A 15,575-nucleotide genomic window follows, 5' to 3' on the forward strand; every position below is an offset into this window, starting at 1 on the left:
CTTAAAGACAGTAATTGTATCAGGGTAGCCATGCCATTCTCCTCCCCTTCCACCATCTGCTTGCTAGTCTTTGAAAAGAGCACTGTTGCTGAATCCTGGGCTCAGTGCCACCTAAGATGATTGTGATTGGTTTAGAGAAATACAAACAACCCATGACTTTTCCCCTCCTATAGCAGCATGATAATGGTGCCTCCACACCTTTCTCTAGCTCTGACACAGTGCTGCGGAGATGAGTCAGATTAGTCGTCTAAGCGTCTACACGTTAACAACTTGCTGTAGTTTTTGCTAAAATCACACAGAGATGTTCCTCACAGCTCTCCGGTTGACTCTTGAGGTCTGGCCACCAGACACAGAAATCACTGGGTTGTTGAAGGAACAACAAGCTCTATCTCAGTTGTGATTTCAGTGCGTGATGTCTCCAGGGGTGTCCTGTGTTTCCTCGAGTGTTTCTGTAGCAGTTTGGAGACAAGTCTGACAGCTAGCCCAGAGAGAGAAATTTCCCTTGTCACATTTACACCCCCCCCCCACCCCTAATTACTCTGACAGACACTCTCCTTCCAAATGAACTTAAATAAAGAAATCAGTGAGCGCTTCACTCAAACTCGTAGCTTTGGAAGTGCTCTGTCAGAGGCAATAGCGAGCAGGTGTGTCCCAGCTACATGCCATTTCATGCTCTACTAAATCTCAAGAAGTGTTCCCCCATGCAAAAGTAATTAGGATGAAATGTCATTGCGGGAGAAATCTTGCTCTAAGTGAGGATGAAATACTGAACTGTTTTGATCATCCAGGAAGTGAAGTGCTAGAATGCATCATTACATTTGCTGAAAAGCCAGCAGTACCATTTCACCACCTGGTCCTCAGCTGTCCCCTCAGAGCGCAACTCATCCAAGACAAGCAACAGCCCCCCTCCCACCTCCTGTTCTGAATGAGGCCAAGGAAACCCCTTGTTGGATGCACAAGTGGAAGGAAATGGCTAATGTATGGGCTGTGGCTCAGGGGAATCCGTTTCAGTGGGGGTTGGGGGGTGAACAGAGCTTGAACAAGTAAGTGTTTGTGTTGGGCCAGTCAGTGTCTGGCTGACGGAGCACAGACAACACACTGAGGAGTTTGTGATCGAGACAGATAGTAAAAAGATAGACGGAGGGAGATCTTTAGAAACTGAGACAGTGAGATACAGAGAATGGAGATAGAGAATGCATTCATGACGCACATCCCCACATTAATTTGAGTCAACTGGAGCATATTAGAACAGCATGTCCTTATCTTACCTCTCAGAACTTTTTTAGTAAGTGTAAAGAAAGACCACCAACGTACCACATTTTTCCATTTTTGACGTTTTTTTAATGATTTTAAAAACAAATACCCTGACCCTGGATATAGAAATGCAAAGTAACCTGGGTGAAAAAGTTCCAAAAACAATTCTTACAGAGCAAATACTATAAAGACAGTTGGTCAGTTTCAGGCACTTGGAACCACATACAGTCTCAGTTTGTCATGCTACACAAGAAAGTATTTCTTTGGTCCTTTTATCTCCCAATAAGGTCAGCTGAAACCACAGACAGAACAAAAAAACAGCTTTCTGGTTTCGTACAAACTATTTACATTTCATTAAAGACCCAATGCAAGCCTCCATCAGACAAGAAACAGACCTGGCAAAGTTCCACTGTCACGTATCAACCCTTCATATTTTTTTTTCCATATTGGTTATGAAATGACAACAGAATAAAAAGGTATAATTATAATGGCTCGAATGAGATTTTTTTTTCTTTTTACAGCAGTATTAATCAATATAACTTAGTGGAATGGTTTTGATATAATTTGGCAAAAAAAAGATTAATTCTTTTTTGTCCACGGTGGGCCCCAAACCAACAAAAGCCACATGCTACAGAAGTACCAAGCACTTCAATGAACGCTCAGCTTACATCAATGTAAAGTTAAAACCAAAAGCTCTCCACGTGTCCTAAAAGTCATCGCTCAACTGCAAGGCAGCCATGTTTGATAAGAGTTACTGCATGTATGCATGGGCGGCTGAACTTGTGCCACATAATAATTGCTGAAGTTGACGTCTCTGACATAGGGAGCGGGCTGGTAGTAGCAGGTGATGTTGGCCAGAGCAGGGATAGCGTTCTGTTCGGCCATTACGCGCAACGCCAGGGCGGAAATAAGTGCCAGCGTCTGTCTGCGCTCGTGACCCATCAGGCACACAGTGCTCTCATCCACCACTCGCCTCAGCGTCACCAGGCACTCATAGCGCTTGTGCTCCATGCCCACAAAGTGGTTCTGCAGATACGCCTCCAGTTTCCTCTGCTGCACAGTTATGTCGGGGAAATCGATGAAGAAGCGCGAGCACATGTAGCGCTGCATTTGTTTCATTTCAGTCTCAGAGGACGGCCGGAAGCCGCGCACCAGCAGGTGGCAGTACTTGAGCAGCCCGCCGCCCCGGATCTCTTCTGGGCTGCGGGTGGCAATAGTCCTGGTGCGAAGGTGCTCAAGAGCTTCCTCAAAGTCTCCATACATGCTCTCCCCCTGCACCGTAGGGTGGAAGGTCTCTGACATGGCCGTCTCCGAGCAGCGGTCAAACAGCAGCAGCGAGTCCAGAGTGATCTGAAAGGAGTCAACACTGAACTCAAATTGCCTTCTCAGAGAATCCACAAACTTCAGCTCCACGTTCTTGCCGGTGTTGTTGGACAGCGAGATGAGACTCCAGCGGTCCGTGTCATTGCAAACTTTCACCAGTTTCTGCACGTACGCTTCCTTCAGGGCGAGGGCTGTGATCCGCTCCCTGCACACCCCTTCAGGCAAAAAGTCCACCAGGCAGTCCAGCACCACGTCCTTCACCAGCCGGAAGGTTTTGTCATCAGTCTGACTTAAGCCGAAGATCAGGTCCAGGTCTTTGTAGCCGAGGCCATTGTCCTCGTGAAGCACGTGGCTGGCTGCTGAGCCATTCAGCTTGACGTCGCAAACCACCACGCCACGCTCCTCCAGTCGAGCCCTGACCACCTAGAAAAGATACAGAAAGGGAGAAAAAGCTGAGTGATGGGTGTCGAGAAAAGAAAATATAAGTATGTACACGTTAAAAGGGAGAAAATTAAGTCTAAAACACCAAATTAAAAGTAAAAGGAAAACCATAAAATTAAAAGTCTCAAAAAAAAAAAAAGGCTTCATGTGTTCACTGCGAGAACACTGCAGGATTTAAGAATTGCAGGTAAATACAGAAGCTACATGCAGAGTCAGGGAAAGCCGGTGGCAGATTCCTGCAGCAGGCAGGTTTTTAGTATCTGGCTTAAAGACACTTTGACAACAAAGCGGCTGCATACAGGCTGTGATCCTTCATTAACCATAGCTGATCCTCTTGCCTGAGGGTAACACACATCACACTGCACAGTAGCCTGCAATGGTAGAGTTGCACACCTGATTTCGCACGCTTATCTCTTCACTGATGAACTAAAAGCAACATCAGCAACGTAGATAAGCTGTGGAAAATGACGAGTCGGTGCTTGTCTGCTGTAAGAGGCTGTAAGACGAAAAATAACAGTGCTGCCGTGAACTTTTAAACTTGTGTCCTATGACCACACTGAGAAAACGCGATCCCTTAGCTGTCACTTAAACACTCGCTGGCAAAGGTTTCTCTGGTTATTGGAGCACATACCATGCTGCACTGCTCTGATGCATGGGAAAACTTCTCAGCTACAGACAGCTGAGATGTTTATGCTTCCTGTCTGTTGCATCACTCAAATGACAGTAAGAGGAGAAAAACATCCAAACGAGGCCAGTTCTGAAGAAATCCAAATCACAGCTGCCTGGTAGAAGCTCTGCTGCTGTCCTGTCAGTCGATGCAGACGGTTATCTATACAGCCAGGCACTCCTATCAAAACTTATTTTAGACCCTAAGATTTTAAAATGCAGGTTGTAAACTTAATCCAATAAATGACTTTTAATAATGCACTTGGCAGTTACAAAAAGCATGTTCTCATTTGTTTAAGTTTGTTTATTTGTAACCTCTGCATACAGAGAACACGGAAACAAAATTTCTCATGGCCCAAGGTGCTAACACAAGATACACATCACAGTGAAGAACATTATATACACAGGGGAAAAAAGAGAACAATTACAAACAAAAAGAGCAGAATGAAACAGGGAGATTGTCTGCCAATTTAGGGCTATGACTATAAATGTAATAAATATTAAATGTTAATAATTCTGTACACATAAAAACTACGAGAATGCCGAGAGTGAGTGAGTGTCTCCATTTTATTTTAAAGACACTAAAGTGAAGGGAACTCAACCCTTTGGAAAATACTTCTATTCAATTTCATTCCAAAAAATGTGAAGACAAGACAGACTTTATGTCTGTAGCATGTTTATTTAGTTAAATGAGGGGGAAACAGCTAGCCTAGCGCTTTCCAAGGGGAAACAAATACCTACAAGCATCTCCAAAGCTAACGTTAACACTATCTGGTTGAATCAAGCAGAAATGTGGATTTAGAGTTATGTATATGCTGCAAAGAAAACAACACCTGTGCTCATCGCCTGCTAGTACATTAGCTGGAGATACTGCACAGAAATAGTTCTTAAATATGGCACACAACTCCACCTAAAATCACTAATTGGCATTTCAGCATTTCTGCTTGTGTATGGTGTTATGTTCTCTCTCTCTCTCTGTGAGCCTGGTCTCCCTCCTCCCGATGCCTGCTGCGCACCTGACTGCAATCTGCACTCAGGTAGAGAGAGGAGGAGGAGGAGGAGGTGATAAGAGGGACAGGGAGTGTAGAGAAAGGAAGGCATTGGCACATGGCACAGGTAGTGAGGAGTCTTTTTCTTCCTCCATTGTTCTCTCCTCTCCCCAAGCAGGTTCTTTTCCCCCATGCTCGTTTAGGTGCTGGGGTTTTGTTGTTTTAGTTTGTTGTGTTAGTTCAGGCTGGAGATTGCTCGTAGTCATGTTATTCGTGTCTTGTTTTCTTTAGGTTTAATTCATGTTTTAGGTAGTTTAGGGGGAGACGCTGGGAGCGACGGCCCACTGCGTGGTTGGCCCAGCGTCTTCCCTCCTTTTGCCCGGGGTCTCCAGTCCCTTTGTTTTCCTTTAGTTCGTTTGTGTCTTTGTTTAATGTTTTGGGGGTACACAATAAAGCCAGTGGGTAAACTGTTACCTTTGGTGTGGCGTCCTCTTTTTATATGTTGCAGCCGCCTGCTCCTACTGAGCCGGGTTTTGTTTCTGTTTGTATGGAGGCCGTAACATATGGATTAAACAAATGACATACAATGTGTAATAAGAAGATAAAAATATCTGCAACACCTAAATTTAACATAAACAGCCATGCTACCTGCTTCCCCTGAGAAAAGTCATGTTAAGAATGGACAACAAACCAAGCCCCTGAGAAGGAAAAATTACAACAACCAGGTCATTCACATGATGCCAATGGGCCCAAAAAGACTTTTTCCCATAGACTTACATTGTGAACGAGATGTCTATTAATCAGTATACAAATTTATTTGAGCCAAATGACTCATTTCGCTATCAGGATTTGATCCATTTGAAGCGATAATGTTTGTAAAGTCTGGTGGAGCCGCACAATTAAATAATTCAATTCACGTTCAAGTTAGCGGAGCACTAAACAGGATGTTACCCGGTGGAAGTTAGCCGCTTCCACACTGTGGAAGATCTGGGTAATTTCATACCACGGAAATAGAGCTTTTTTGGCTTCATGCACCACTGAGCAACATTTATAGGAATATACGTGGCCCCGCCTCCAACACTGTATCCAGGTCTCTTTATACATCCATGCAACAAACCCAATTCCAGTCCTGTACGCAAGTTTATTTCTCCTAGGATGGGGACAGCATGACCCGCCTTAATCTGTTTTTGGCTGGCTTACCCGGACATTCGTACCCTAACCTCAACCAGTCTCACCCCTCTTTCCTAAACCTAAGCAATCCAGTCAACAAAGGCAACAAGTACTAGCCAATCAGATGAGGAGTAGGGCGGGTCATGCCTTTGCCATCCTGGAGAAAAAGAAAAAGTGCGCCCAAACTTTTAAAATAATTCTTTAAAACTCAAGGTTTTGTTGGATAAGCAACATATTTATCTGCTCGATTTCTCAAAACACTTCAAGAATATTAAACAAAGCAAAGACACCATATGACTCCACATTCCAGTGTGAAAAGGTCAGACGCTTTGCAGAGTGAAATTACACAGGGCACTGGACAACACTGCACAGAAGGGGATGTTTTCTTTAACCATCCAGCAAGGGAAACCCACAGCAGTATTTGCTCTGACCTCACACTTAAACAGTTGGTCCCAGTTAACAGCACGCCATAATCTGCCTGTCTGGGGGTCCTGAAAAGGAGCGTATGAGGAAACACAGCTCTGGCAACCCCTCCATCCCCGTCCTTCAGCACTCATAAAACGAGCCAGTACATTTCCCACATGACGCACCAGCACCTGGTGAGCCGTGGGAAGGGAGACACTTCCGTCAACGTTCGAGCTAAAAAGCCTCGTAAAAAGAGCCGCAAACACGCCCGGCTGTCTGGTGTTGACAACGCCTTGGCGACACATAGCATAATCTCTCTACTCTCAATAGTTTGCTTGAGTATTTCATTTAAGCTGCGGCCTGAATGTGTTTTTATTATGGCAGTTTGAAATGACCCAGCCATTTACCAGCCCGTAGTCCCCTGGACACCAATGAGAGCTCTGGGCAGTGAGTCAGATGAACCAGCTGCCAAGGATATGGCGACAGCGAATGAGGAGTTACGAGTCCCTGACCTTCACATTGACTCCAAAACTAAACAGCCAGTCAGTCGTACGGTAGCTTGGCAGGCAGCTGGGGATGATGATGGTTTTTCCTCTGATGTGAAACGCTTCCTTGAATTTCCTATGCACGGGTGGTTATTTCACCTGTAGGCTCAGACCAGAGTGAGGCTGAAACGTGATGCTATTGCTCCTATGAGATGGATGGTTTCAATGACGGTTCTGCTTCAAGGGTTCACAGATATTTTAATGCCTTTAGATTAGCTGTATTAGATTTTGACATCAGCCATGTAAGATAAAACAGGTCGCAGGAGTCTTCTAAATGAGGCAACTCACACTATATCATACGTTACACAGTATAGCATTGAATTCAGCATTGAAACTATATCTTTTGTATTCATTATTTTTTTTAAATGGGCTTCTTATTATAGCAATTTAGCTCTACAAATGTGTGTCAGTTACTGTAGGTTGTATCCTCCAAAAATCAACCAGCAAACACTGTGCAGTGTTCATATGTTTTCCTACGAAAAGTAATGCACCAAAATTCATACATATCCCATAAAATGATGAGCCAGTAATTCGTGCATAACCAATATCAGAAGATCTGTCGTATGAGTATCCGTTGAATAAACCCACCACACTATCTTTTTTCAATCGTTGTGATTTTATTTATTCAGTAACCAGTTAATTTTTTTATTGTATTTACCAACAAGAAAGTCTAAATAATATTTCAAACAAAGGATTCATTTCAACATTGGCAAGAAAACATTTAATCTCCTGAATTCTGATGAATTTTTGCAGCAATTTGTGGCTTTTCTGCATCAGTTTATGGTGTAAGTATCTCTAATTTTGTCAAAATTGAAGTCCTCTGCTACTTTCACGATTTTATTGGTGGGACAAATGCATGTTATAAATACTGAGGGGGACGTGTCCCCTGTATCCCCCCTGGTATCTACACCTCAAAGGAGGATACTGAGTCATTTATTGCTACATTCACTTCAGTTGGTATAGATTCAATTGTATTTAAAGTATACAGATCAGTGGTTCCCAAAAAAGGGTTGTGGGTCCATTCTGAATGGGCATGAACGTGTCAAGTTTGTAAAAAACACACTTTATTTTGAAGTGCAGTGAATTTCCAGTACAGAGATATTATTTTTAAGTGTTGTTTCCTGCTGTAGAGTGAGTGACTAGTGGACAGCTACTCAACAAAGACAGCAAACCAGCTTGATGACATGTCCAAACGCAAAAGTGACACTGAATATTTTGAACTGTGCAGACATTGAACTGATGACTGAAGACAAATCTGGACAAAGCTGGACTGGTTGGGAACCACTGATATAGTTTTTAAATACCCACCGACTGCAGTAATGAGTAAACTCACCCTAGGTTACTAAAACCATAGAAATCTGAGAGAAGGGCCGCCCAGTAGCTTACACTTACAGGGGCAGTGTCCTTGCTGCAAGTGGCCGCAGGTTCGTACCTGCCTCTCTGTCGCCCCCCTTCATGCTTCAAACTGTTCTGTCATTAAAGGCAAAAAATGTCCCCCCTAAAAAATCTTAAGAAAAACCTGTCAACTTCATCAATGGAAAAAACAACCAAAGAGATGCTATCAGCACCGCCCACACTGTTTGATCTGTGAGGCGCACAGAGATGTGCAAAATGATGAGTTGAAAGACGAAAACTGAAAGCAAGCTGCCAAACAAAAATCATTACCACACTGTCCAAACTGAATGATACCGCCTCCAGGGAGCACTGGGAGCATGTGGTGTCTTCATGTTGCTCACTCTCAACAATAGCCTAGTGAGGAGTTGGTTTACAGTCTGGCAAGGGCCACAGTGGAGTCAGTCCACTGGTCTTCACTTACCACAGTGATACATTGTCAAGCCTGACCCACAAGCCCAGTGTTATTACAGGCACTCATCCACTGCTCCCATTCTGCTTCAAATTCAGGCTACTCTCTACCATCCCGGGAAGTGAAGTACTACTTCCAGTAGTTAAAACAATTTAGTTTAAATGGGATAGCCTGCAGAGCCATTTTGGTTGCCAACAAAAACACATTGGCCTCCATAGCTCCACCCCCACATACAAACCCACTCAACAAATGACACAACCTATGACACACACATCAGGTATCTGTGTTTATCATCATGTGGTGTGATGGTATGTACATACAGTAGGGCCTCTGTAGATTTAGCCTGCTGTACCAAATACTCTGACTGTGGGCTGATGACTGTCGACGTTAAATGGAGACTACAGAGGTGTCAGTAACAGTAAAAGTCTTCCTTCGCTGCTCCCATGGCGCGCTCACAACCAGACCACAAACAGATGTTATTCAAATGTGGCCCTCAGACAAACCCACCATTGAGCAGGGCTCCTCTAACTCTCTGGGAGTGTGATGCCTTGGTCACCTTACCCGGTGTGTGACGACAGGAGCTGTCTCAGGTAGACAACTCCGTCTGGTGCGTAGGCTAAAAATAAATGACATTAAAGGAGCAGACTGGCGGTTTCGCATGTTTAAGCCCATTTACCGTGAATCAGGAATACTTCACATTACTGTCAACCATTTTCCAAAACATATCATAGTGGTTTAGATCACTGAGTGTGTTTTTCCTTCCTTCCAGGCAGCCCTTGGTTTCCCTTCATGGCCATATGGTATGAAAATCAACTTGCAGACACTTGAAACCTGCTTGACATATTCCATGACAGCGAACATTATGGCTGCTTTTATGTTTGTCAAAATAATTGTATTGCTGTGAGTTGACGCAGTGCAGACTTTTCACACCCGTCTATACTCACAGGTGCAGTGTGTGAACAAAATCTACAACTGGTACACAGTATTTGCCAGGCGTGAATAGCAGTGCAGGTAGTGTCAGAGATTTCACGCACGTTTAACGTATGGTCACACATGAGCAAATGCAGTCAACTGACCATCGCCTGCCGAAGCGAAAATGTGGGCAGTGCTAGTTGTGAAAGCTAGATTTCTAGCTGATGTTAGCAAGCCTGCTGATAATTTTCTTACATTCCATGCCCGTCTCCAAACTCACTGCCAGCCAGTCAGCATCTCACATGTGGGGCAGTTTGTTGCTCTCTCTAAGCAGCCGATATCGTATGATTTTGGCTCTGAAAAATCACAATCAATGTCTCCTTCAAACATACTTCTCTGCCATTGGTTGAGGCTGCAACATAACACGTCAAAGATCACGAAAGTTGAACTCCGATGCAAGGATGCAAATTTGCTTTGCCACCGAAAGCTAATGCTTTATATGGGCAAAGGGACATGAATTAAAGTGAACAGAGGTGAATATGCAACGATGTTAATGTTACTCATGTGATCACACCGATAAAACGATGTTGAGTAAATTTCAGGCACCAGTGCACAATGCAGGCACACTGGCAGACCAACTTTGCCCTGGACTACACACCTGGTTTGTTCTCTCCCTCTCTCTACAAGGCTGCAAACCCCTTCCCCTGTTGCAGCATCTCTTGCATATTCAGACAGATAATGTGAATTTAGGGGCCGTTTATACGACAACGATTTCAGTAAAAACGGAAAAGTCTGTCCTTTGTGTTTTAAAAAACTTCTGTGTTTATATGACGATGTTATTGAAACGATCCCCGTTCACATGGAGCCGCAAAATCTACTGGAAATGCTGTAGTCAGGCCAATGGGTGGCAGTATAAATTTGCAAAGCAACATCACGGCATGACGCCATGTGCCTGTGCTGAAGCGCCTTCCTCTACAACGCTGTGATTACAAACCAAAACAAAGAAGACACAATGGTGAAAGCACGCACAGATAACTTTGTCTGGATGGACGACGAGGTGGAGTTGCTACAGTAACAGATCTACACTTCACTTCAAATCAACAGGGTGAGCAGCACAAACAGAGCTCGGCATTGTTGTTGTGACGGTCAGCATGCCTAGTGACTGGAACCGTAATGCGCATGTGCGAAAAGTCTCCGTTTTCAGAGGAACTGCATATTGCACGTTTACATGACAACAGAGACGCTGCCATTTCCAAAACGTTGCACTCTGGAACCCGTTTTCAAATCGTTGCGTTTTCAGGCACCCAAAACGCCGCTGTCGTGTAAACGATCGGCCAAACGCAACTAAAGTTTACCGTTTTCAGTTGAAATCATTGTCGTCTAAACGGGGCCTTAATGTAAGCATGATGGACCGCTTTTGGAGCCCCTAAGGACTAGCGCAATGGCCATAGTAGGCACTAGGCCAGGGGTAGGCAACCTGCAGCTCTGGAGCCACATGCGGCTCTTTATTCTCTCCAGTGGCTCCCTGTGGCTAAACAGACAAAAAATCAAATGGAAATTAACAATGGTTATTTTTAACATTTTTATTTTCATTTATCAGTGTGTTAGGCTTAAAGTGATTCTGACATTCTCTTATTGTAAAAATACACTGAAATAAAAAGAAAAGTTTTAGCATTTTGGCAACTAGAATACACATCAGTCGTCTACAGCCTGGCGCCTTTTGTCAAATCTCAGTAGCGGTGGTTACAGAAGTCTTGAGTTTCTCTAGCTTGGCTTGTTATGGATTCCAAATCCAAAAAACATAATTTAATTGTGTGGCAAGAGATTTGTTTGCTTTTACTGCCAACTATTGCAAAGTTAAAGTTCAGATAATCAGAAATATCCCACTGCAGTGCCACCTGGTGGTAAGAAATATTAATGAACACTCATTTAGACGTATTTGTAATGTTGACAGGCTAATTTAGATTTTATAGGCTGTTACCTTCATTATGAGGCTTGATATGTTTTGCCGCATTTGCTGGTACAGGTTGCCGATCCCTGCACAGCTCTGGTTTGGTTGAATTAAACCCTTAATTCACTGGGTTATATGTATTAAAAAAAATGGGCCTACAGCTATGGTAACGTCACATTATGTATCACCAAACATAGAATTCATGGGAACAAACAAAACAGGATAACAGTTATGCTAATATTTAAAAAATCATTGATTGCTTATTTAAATTATGCTGCACATTTGGTCATTAGCCTACTGCAACACCTCACCTCAGTGAGTTTGCGACGATCATACAAAGTTTACATGGAAGTTAAGCCACTACAACGGTTGCAATTTCAACAGTACGCATAAAAATGGCCGCCGCTCTATTCTCATTCTATTTCTTTAAGGTTGCCACTCAGATAGCATATTTCATACATCGGGGAAAATGACTAGATAGATCCCCCACCCCACCCAAAAGTGTATAAAAGAGAGAGTCCCCCCCCAAATTTTGAAAAATGAATTTCAGGCACTGATTTGTAATAAACGCGCTACAACATCAGAGAACAGTAGTGATGGTCCTCTGCCATGTTTTATCATTAGCCCAGGCACCTGAGCTGTCTACCTGAGACATATTATTTTAATCACTAGGTTTGAATAAACAGAATACACACACTTAGATCCCAGATTCTACTTTTTTCCCAACTTTTCAAACATATCTTCTATTGTTTTCATAGGATGCTTTTGCACAGCTAATTTGAATTTCACCTACAAAAAACTAAGATTCTCGAGGCTGTAATCATAAACAAACTCACTTACTAAAATGTGTATTTTTGTACTTAAACTAAAGTCACGTCCAACATGCAAACATGTTAGCTCTCAAACAGGACCGACACTGGAAACAGAGAGAAAGCTGTACTCTGGCTCAGGGCCCTGTTATCTGCAGGAGTGTGTGATGAAGGAAAGACATTAGTGGGAACGCTGAGTGTAGATGCAGGGTCCTGTGATTACAGAGGGCCTTAAAATGTTTTTTTTTGTGAGGGTCTTTCTTCCACCACAGGATCGCCACAGAAAATATGAGTCACTCAAGTGAAATATGAACCTGGATTACAGGCAAAGACATTTCAGTAATGTGCAGGGAAACTGCAACTTAGGCAATTCCCCATACGTTTAATTCCCGGTGAATACACTGCAGCTCAGTCATTATCTCTCACTCAGCTTCACGAGAGCTGTGAAAAAACTAACGTCAGGAGCAGAAGCATTAGTGAGCTAGTGGAAAACTGCAGTCACAGTGTTAGATCATCCCGACTCTTATGTCTGTGTTAAACATGAGAGAGATCAAATGTGTTTTTAAGTGTAATCAGCTCAAATCCTTACCATGCACTTACACATGTGTAAAAGCAGTAGCAGTATAGCAGTCAGGGGTGATTGTGCTGGGTTTAGGTTATTCATATCCACACTGTTAGAGCAACAAGTGGATGTACTTTATTTTTCTGACATCCACTGAAACGCATCCATTTTAGCAGGTATGTCTTCTATGTCACTAATTCCCCTCAGGTCAGAGACAAGACTTCAAAGAATTTTCAATCAGTCCAGAAACATCAGTCAACAGAGCTACAACACATGTAATCAGTGTCAGCTGATTGTTAATCTGTTGAATGTTATCAGAAACACACCTTTACACTGCTTCATTCAGCTTGTCATTTTGTGCAGTGCTGGGCTGTCAGTGTGTATTTGTCTTTGCGTGTGTGTGCAAGTGTGTGTGTGTGTGTGTTGGGGGTAAGGAGTTAGACACAGATCTCCAACCTGGTCACCTCTCATAACACTGTAAAGACTTTTATTAACATTATTGACAACTTTTTTAAACCTAAATGACGCTCATGATTTGCAGGTATAGAAACCCCACAGTGTATTAAAGTGTATCCCACCCAGCTAGGTAGCCTATCTAAAAAATTACGCACAAAGTAAAAACTCCACAGTAAAGTTACATTATTTCTTGCAAAGAAAAAAACAGTGGAGATCAAATAGTTCATCCAAGTTTTCACTCCCCTATACTCCAGACTTTACAGATGATCAAAAGACAGTTGGATAGACCGTGGTCTCACCTGGACGATCTGCCGGGGCTGCACGGACAGCGTGGGGAAGTTTCCGCGGCCGTGGATCGGGACGCTCTCTCCCAGGATGGAGTCCAAACGCCGCACCTGGTCCCAAGACAGCACGCTGACCCGCCGATTCCGCTCCGAGGCATCACCGGAGGACATGACGACCGGACTGAACGGGATGTCCGCAGAGTGAGGAGTCTATAACGAGAACAGCAGCGCGGCGCAATCCTCTCCAGAAGAGCCGGTGATGTTCGGGTAACTGTGGATGAAGTAGGAAGACGCACACAGCGGGTCTCTCCTCTTCGGGGTTTCACAAACCTCCAAAATGCAACAAAGTGGTGGGAAAGTTTAGAGGAATATCGGGCATCTCCAAAACAGAAAGTTCCAGTCCCTCTCTGCCTCTGTGCGCCTCTCTGTGTGCCTGCGCTGACTCTCTCTTCAGATTAGAGCCGCCTCTGCGCTCACACCGGTTTTTACCGAGCTGGGATTAACAGGAGCCTCCCCATTGGCTGGGCGGAGATTTATGAATGCTCCAACATACAGAAGACAGAAGACTACAATCTGCCTACACACACACACACACACACACACACACACACACACACACACACACACACACACACACACACACACACACACCTAGGCTATTTCCCATGCGCCAGATGACAGGTTCGATGACAGTAGGAAATATGGTAATTACTAGTTAAATCAAGCGCTAAGGCTCTAAAATTGTGTCCTGGATTTGTTGTTTTGAGTTTGTTGTACACACGGAGAAAACTGCAAAGAAAGTATGTTTTAAAAAAACATTTGTTTAGGCTACAAGTAGTCCATGCACTAGGCCACAGGTTGGCAACCTTTACTGTTAAAAGAGCCATTTTGGCCTAAAAAAAGTTTATACTTCCTGCAAATATAATCCAGTCAATCATATTTCCACATGCATTTTGTATCTACTCTGTGGGCCAGTCCCAATACCCCCCTTAGCCCTACCCCTTGGCCCTACACCTACATTTGCGCGTTCCCGCTAGGGGTAGGGGTGTCCCAATTCCTTTTTGCGTGTAGGGGTAAGGGGCATAACGAGGGGTAGTGGGTATGAAACTAGCCCTTCGGAGCGAGGGATTTCAGATGCTGACTTGCCAGCGAGGGGTAGAGGTCGCCATGGCTACCACCGAGCAAGAGACGGGCAAAAAAGTTCATACATAGCTAACGTTACCGTCGTCAGGTTGCTTGTTAGCTAGCTAGCTCACACTATCTGGCGTCTGTCATCTGTCCTGTTCTGCAAAATTGTCGGATTTTTCACATTACGATAACACGCCAGCTAGTATAACTATGCTGTCTCGTAATGTTAGCTGGTTAGCTAGCTAGCTAGCAGAAGTCCCCTGTCTGTCGTTCATCAAACGAAACATGATGAATGCGGTAAACGCGATCAGTAGGATGAGCTAAACCGGAGACTCCATTGTAGATGCCGGTTGGAAATGTAGATGGCTCGCAGCTTCCTGTTTACAATAGTTACGTATGCGTGAACGTAACCGAAGCGGTGACATAGTCAGTGGTGTCCCAATTCCTAGGGAAAGATTTCAACCCCTACCCCTCGTTGCTTCATTTCGAGGGCCAAGGAGTAGTGGGCAAGGGCTAGGGGTAGGGCCAAGGGGGGGTATTGGGATTGAGCCTGTGTTAAGACCTTATTTCCTTATTTTGAAAGCAGAGGTAGTCACATGTCTGTCCTGGGCCAAGAAATACCCTCCAATGAATGATTAGAGAAAAGTAAACTCAAACAATGATTTAGGAAATTACTGCAAGGTGTTAAATCATAAGATCAAATCAGGAGTAAACATGATTGTTTTCTTCATTTCTGCATTCAATCTTGAGGCTACTTTAATTAAAAAGTCTGCAGAACTAAAACAGTGTAAAAAGCATATGGCTGTCAGCTCTTCCAAGACTGTTTAGGGCCCCCAGTATGCAGAAATATTCAAATACAATACTATGAAAAAAGGC

At 43.8% G+C, this 15,575-nt stretch overlaps 1 protein-coding gene across 1 annotated transcript; it reads right to left on the bottom strand.

The window, feature by feature from the left end:
• Positions 1–1,318: 1,318 nt before the first annotated feature.
• Positions 1,319–13,891, bottom strand: tent5bb (terminal nucleotidyltransferase 5Bb). Its single transcript, XM_033636311.2, has 2 exons — positions 13,587–13,891; positions 1,319–3,000 (listed from the first exon to the last, which is right to left on the bottom strand). The coding sequence occupies exons 1-2, from the start codon at positions 13,740–13,742 to the stop codon at positions 1,975–1,977; spliced, it is 1,182 nt and encodes a 393-aa protein (XP_033492202.1). The 5' UTR covers positions 13,743–13,891; the 3' UTR covers positions 1,319–1,974.
• Positions 13,892–15,575: the final 1,684 nt, after the last annotated feature.

The sequence above is a fragment of the Epinephelus lanceolatus genome, chromosome 16, assembly GCF_041903045.1.
Source record: "Epinephelus lanceolatus isolate andai-2023 chromosome 16, ASM4190304v1, whole genome shotgun sequence".
Taxonomy (NCBI): Eukaryota; Metazoa; Chordata; class Actinopteri; order Perciformes; family Serranidae; genus Epinephelus; species Epinephelus lanceolatus.

What these genes read in the sequence shown, in the direction of transcription:
- tent5bb (XM_033636311.2), bottom strand. Translation starts at nt 13,742, where the DNA reads ATGTCCTCCGGTGATGCCTCGGAGCGGAATCGGCGGGTCAGCGTGCTG. An exon ending in AGCCCCGGCAGATCGTCCAG is followed by an intron (nt 3,001 to 13,586) that starts GTGAGACCACGG and finishes TATCTTTTCTAG; the next exon opens with GTGGTCAGGGCTCGACTGGA.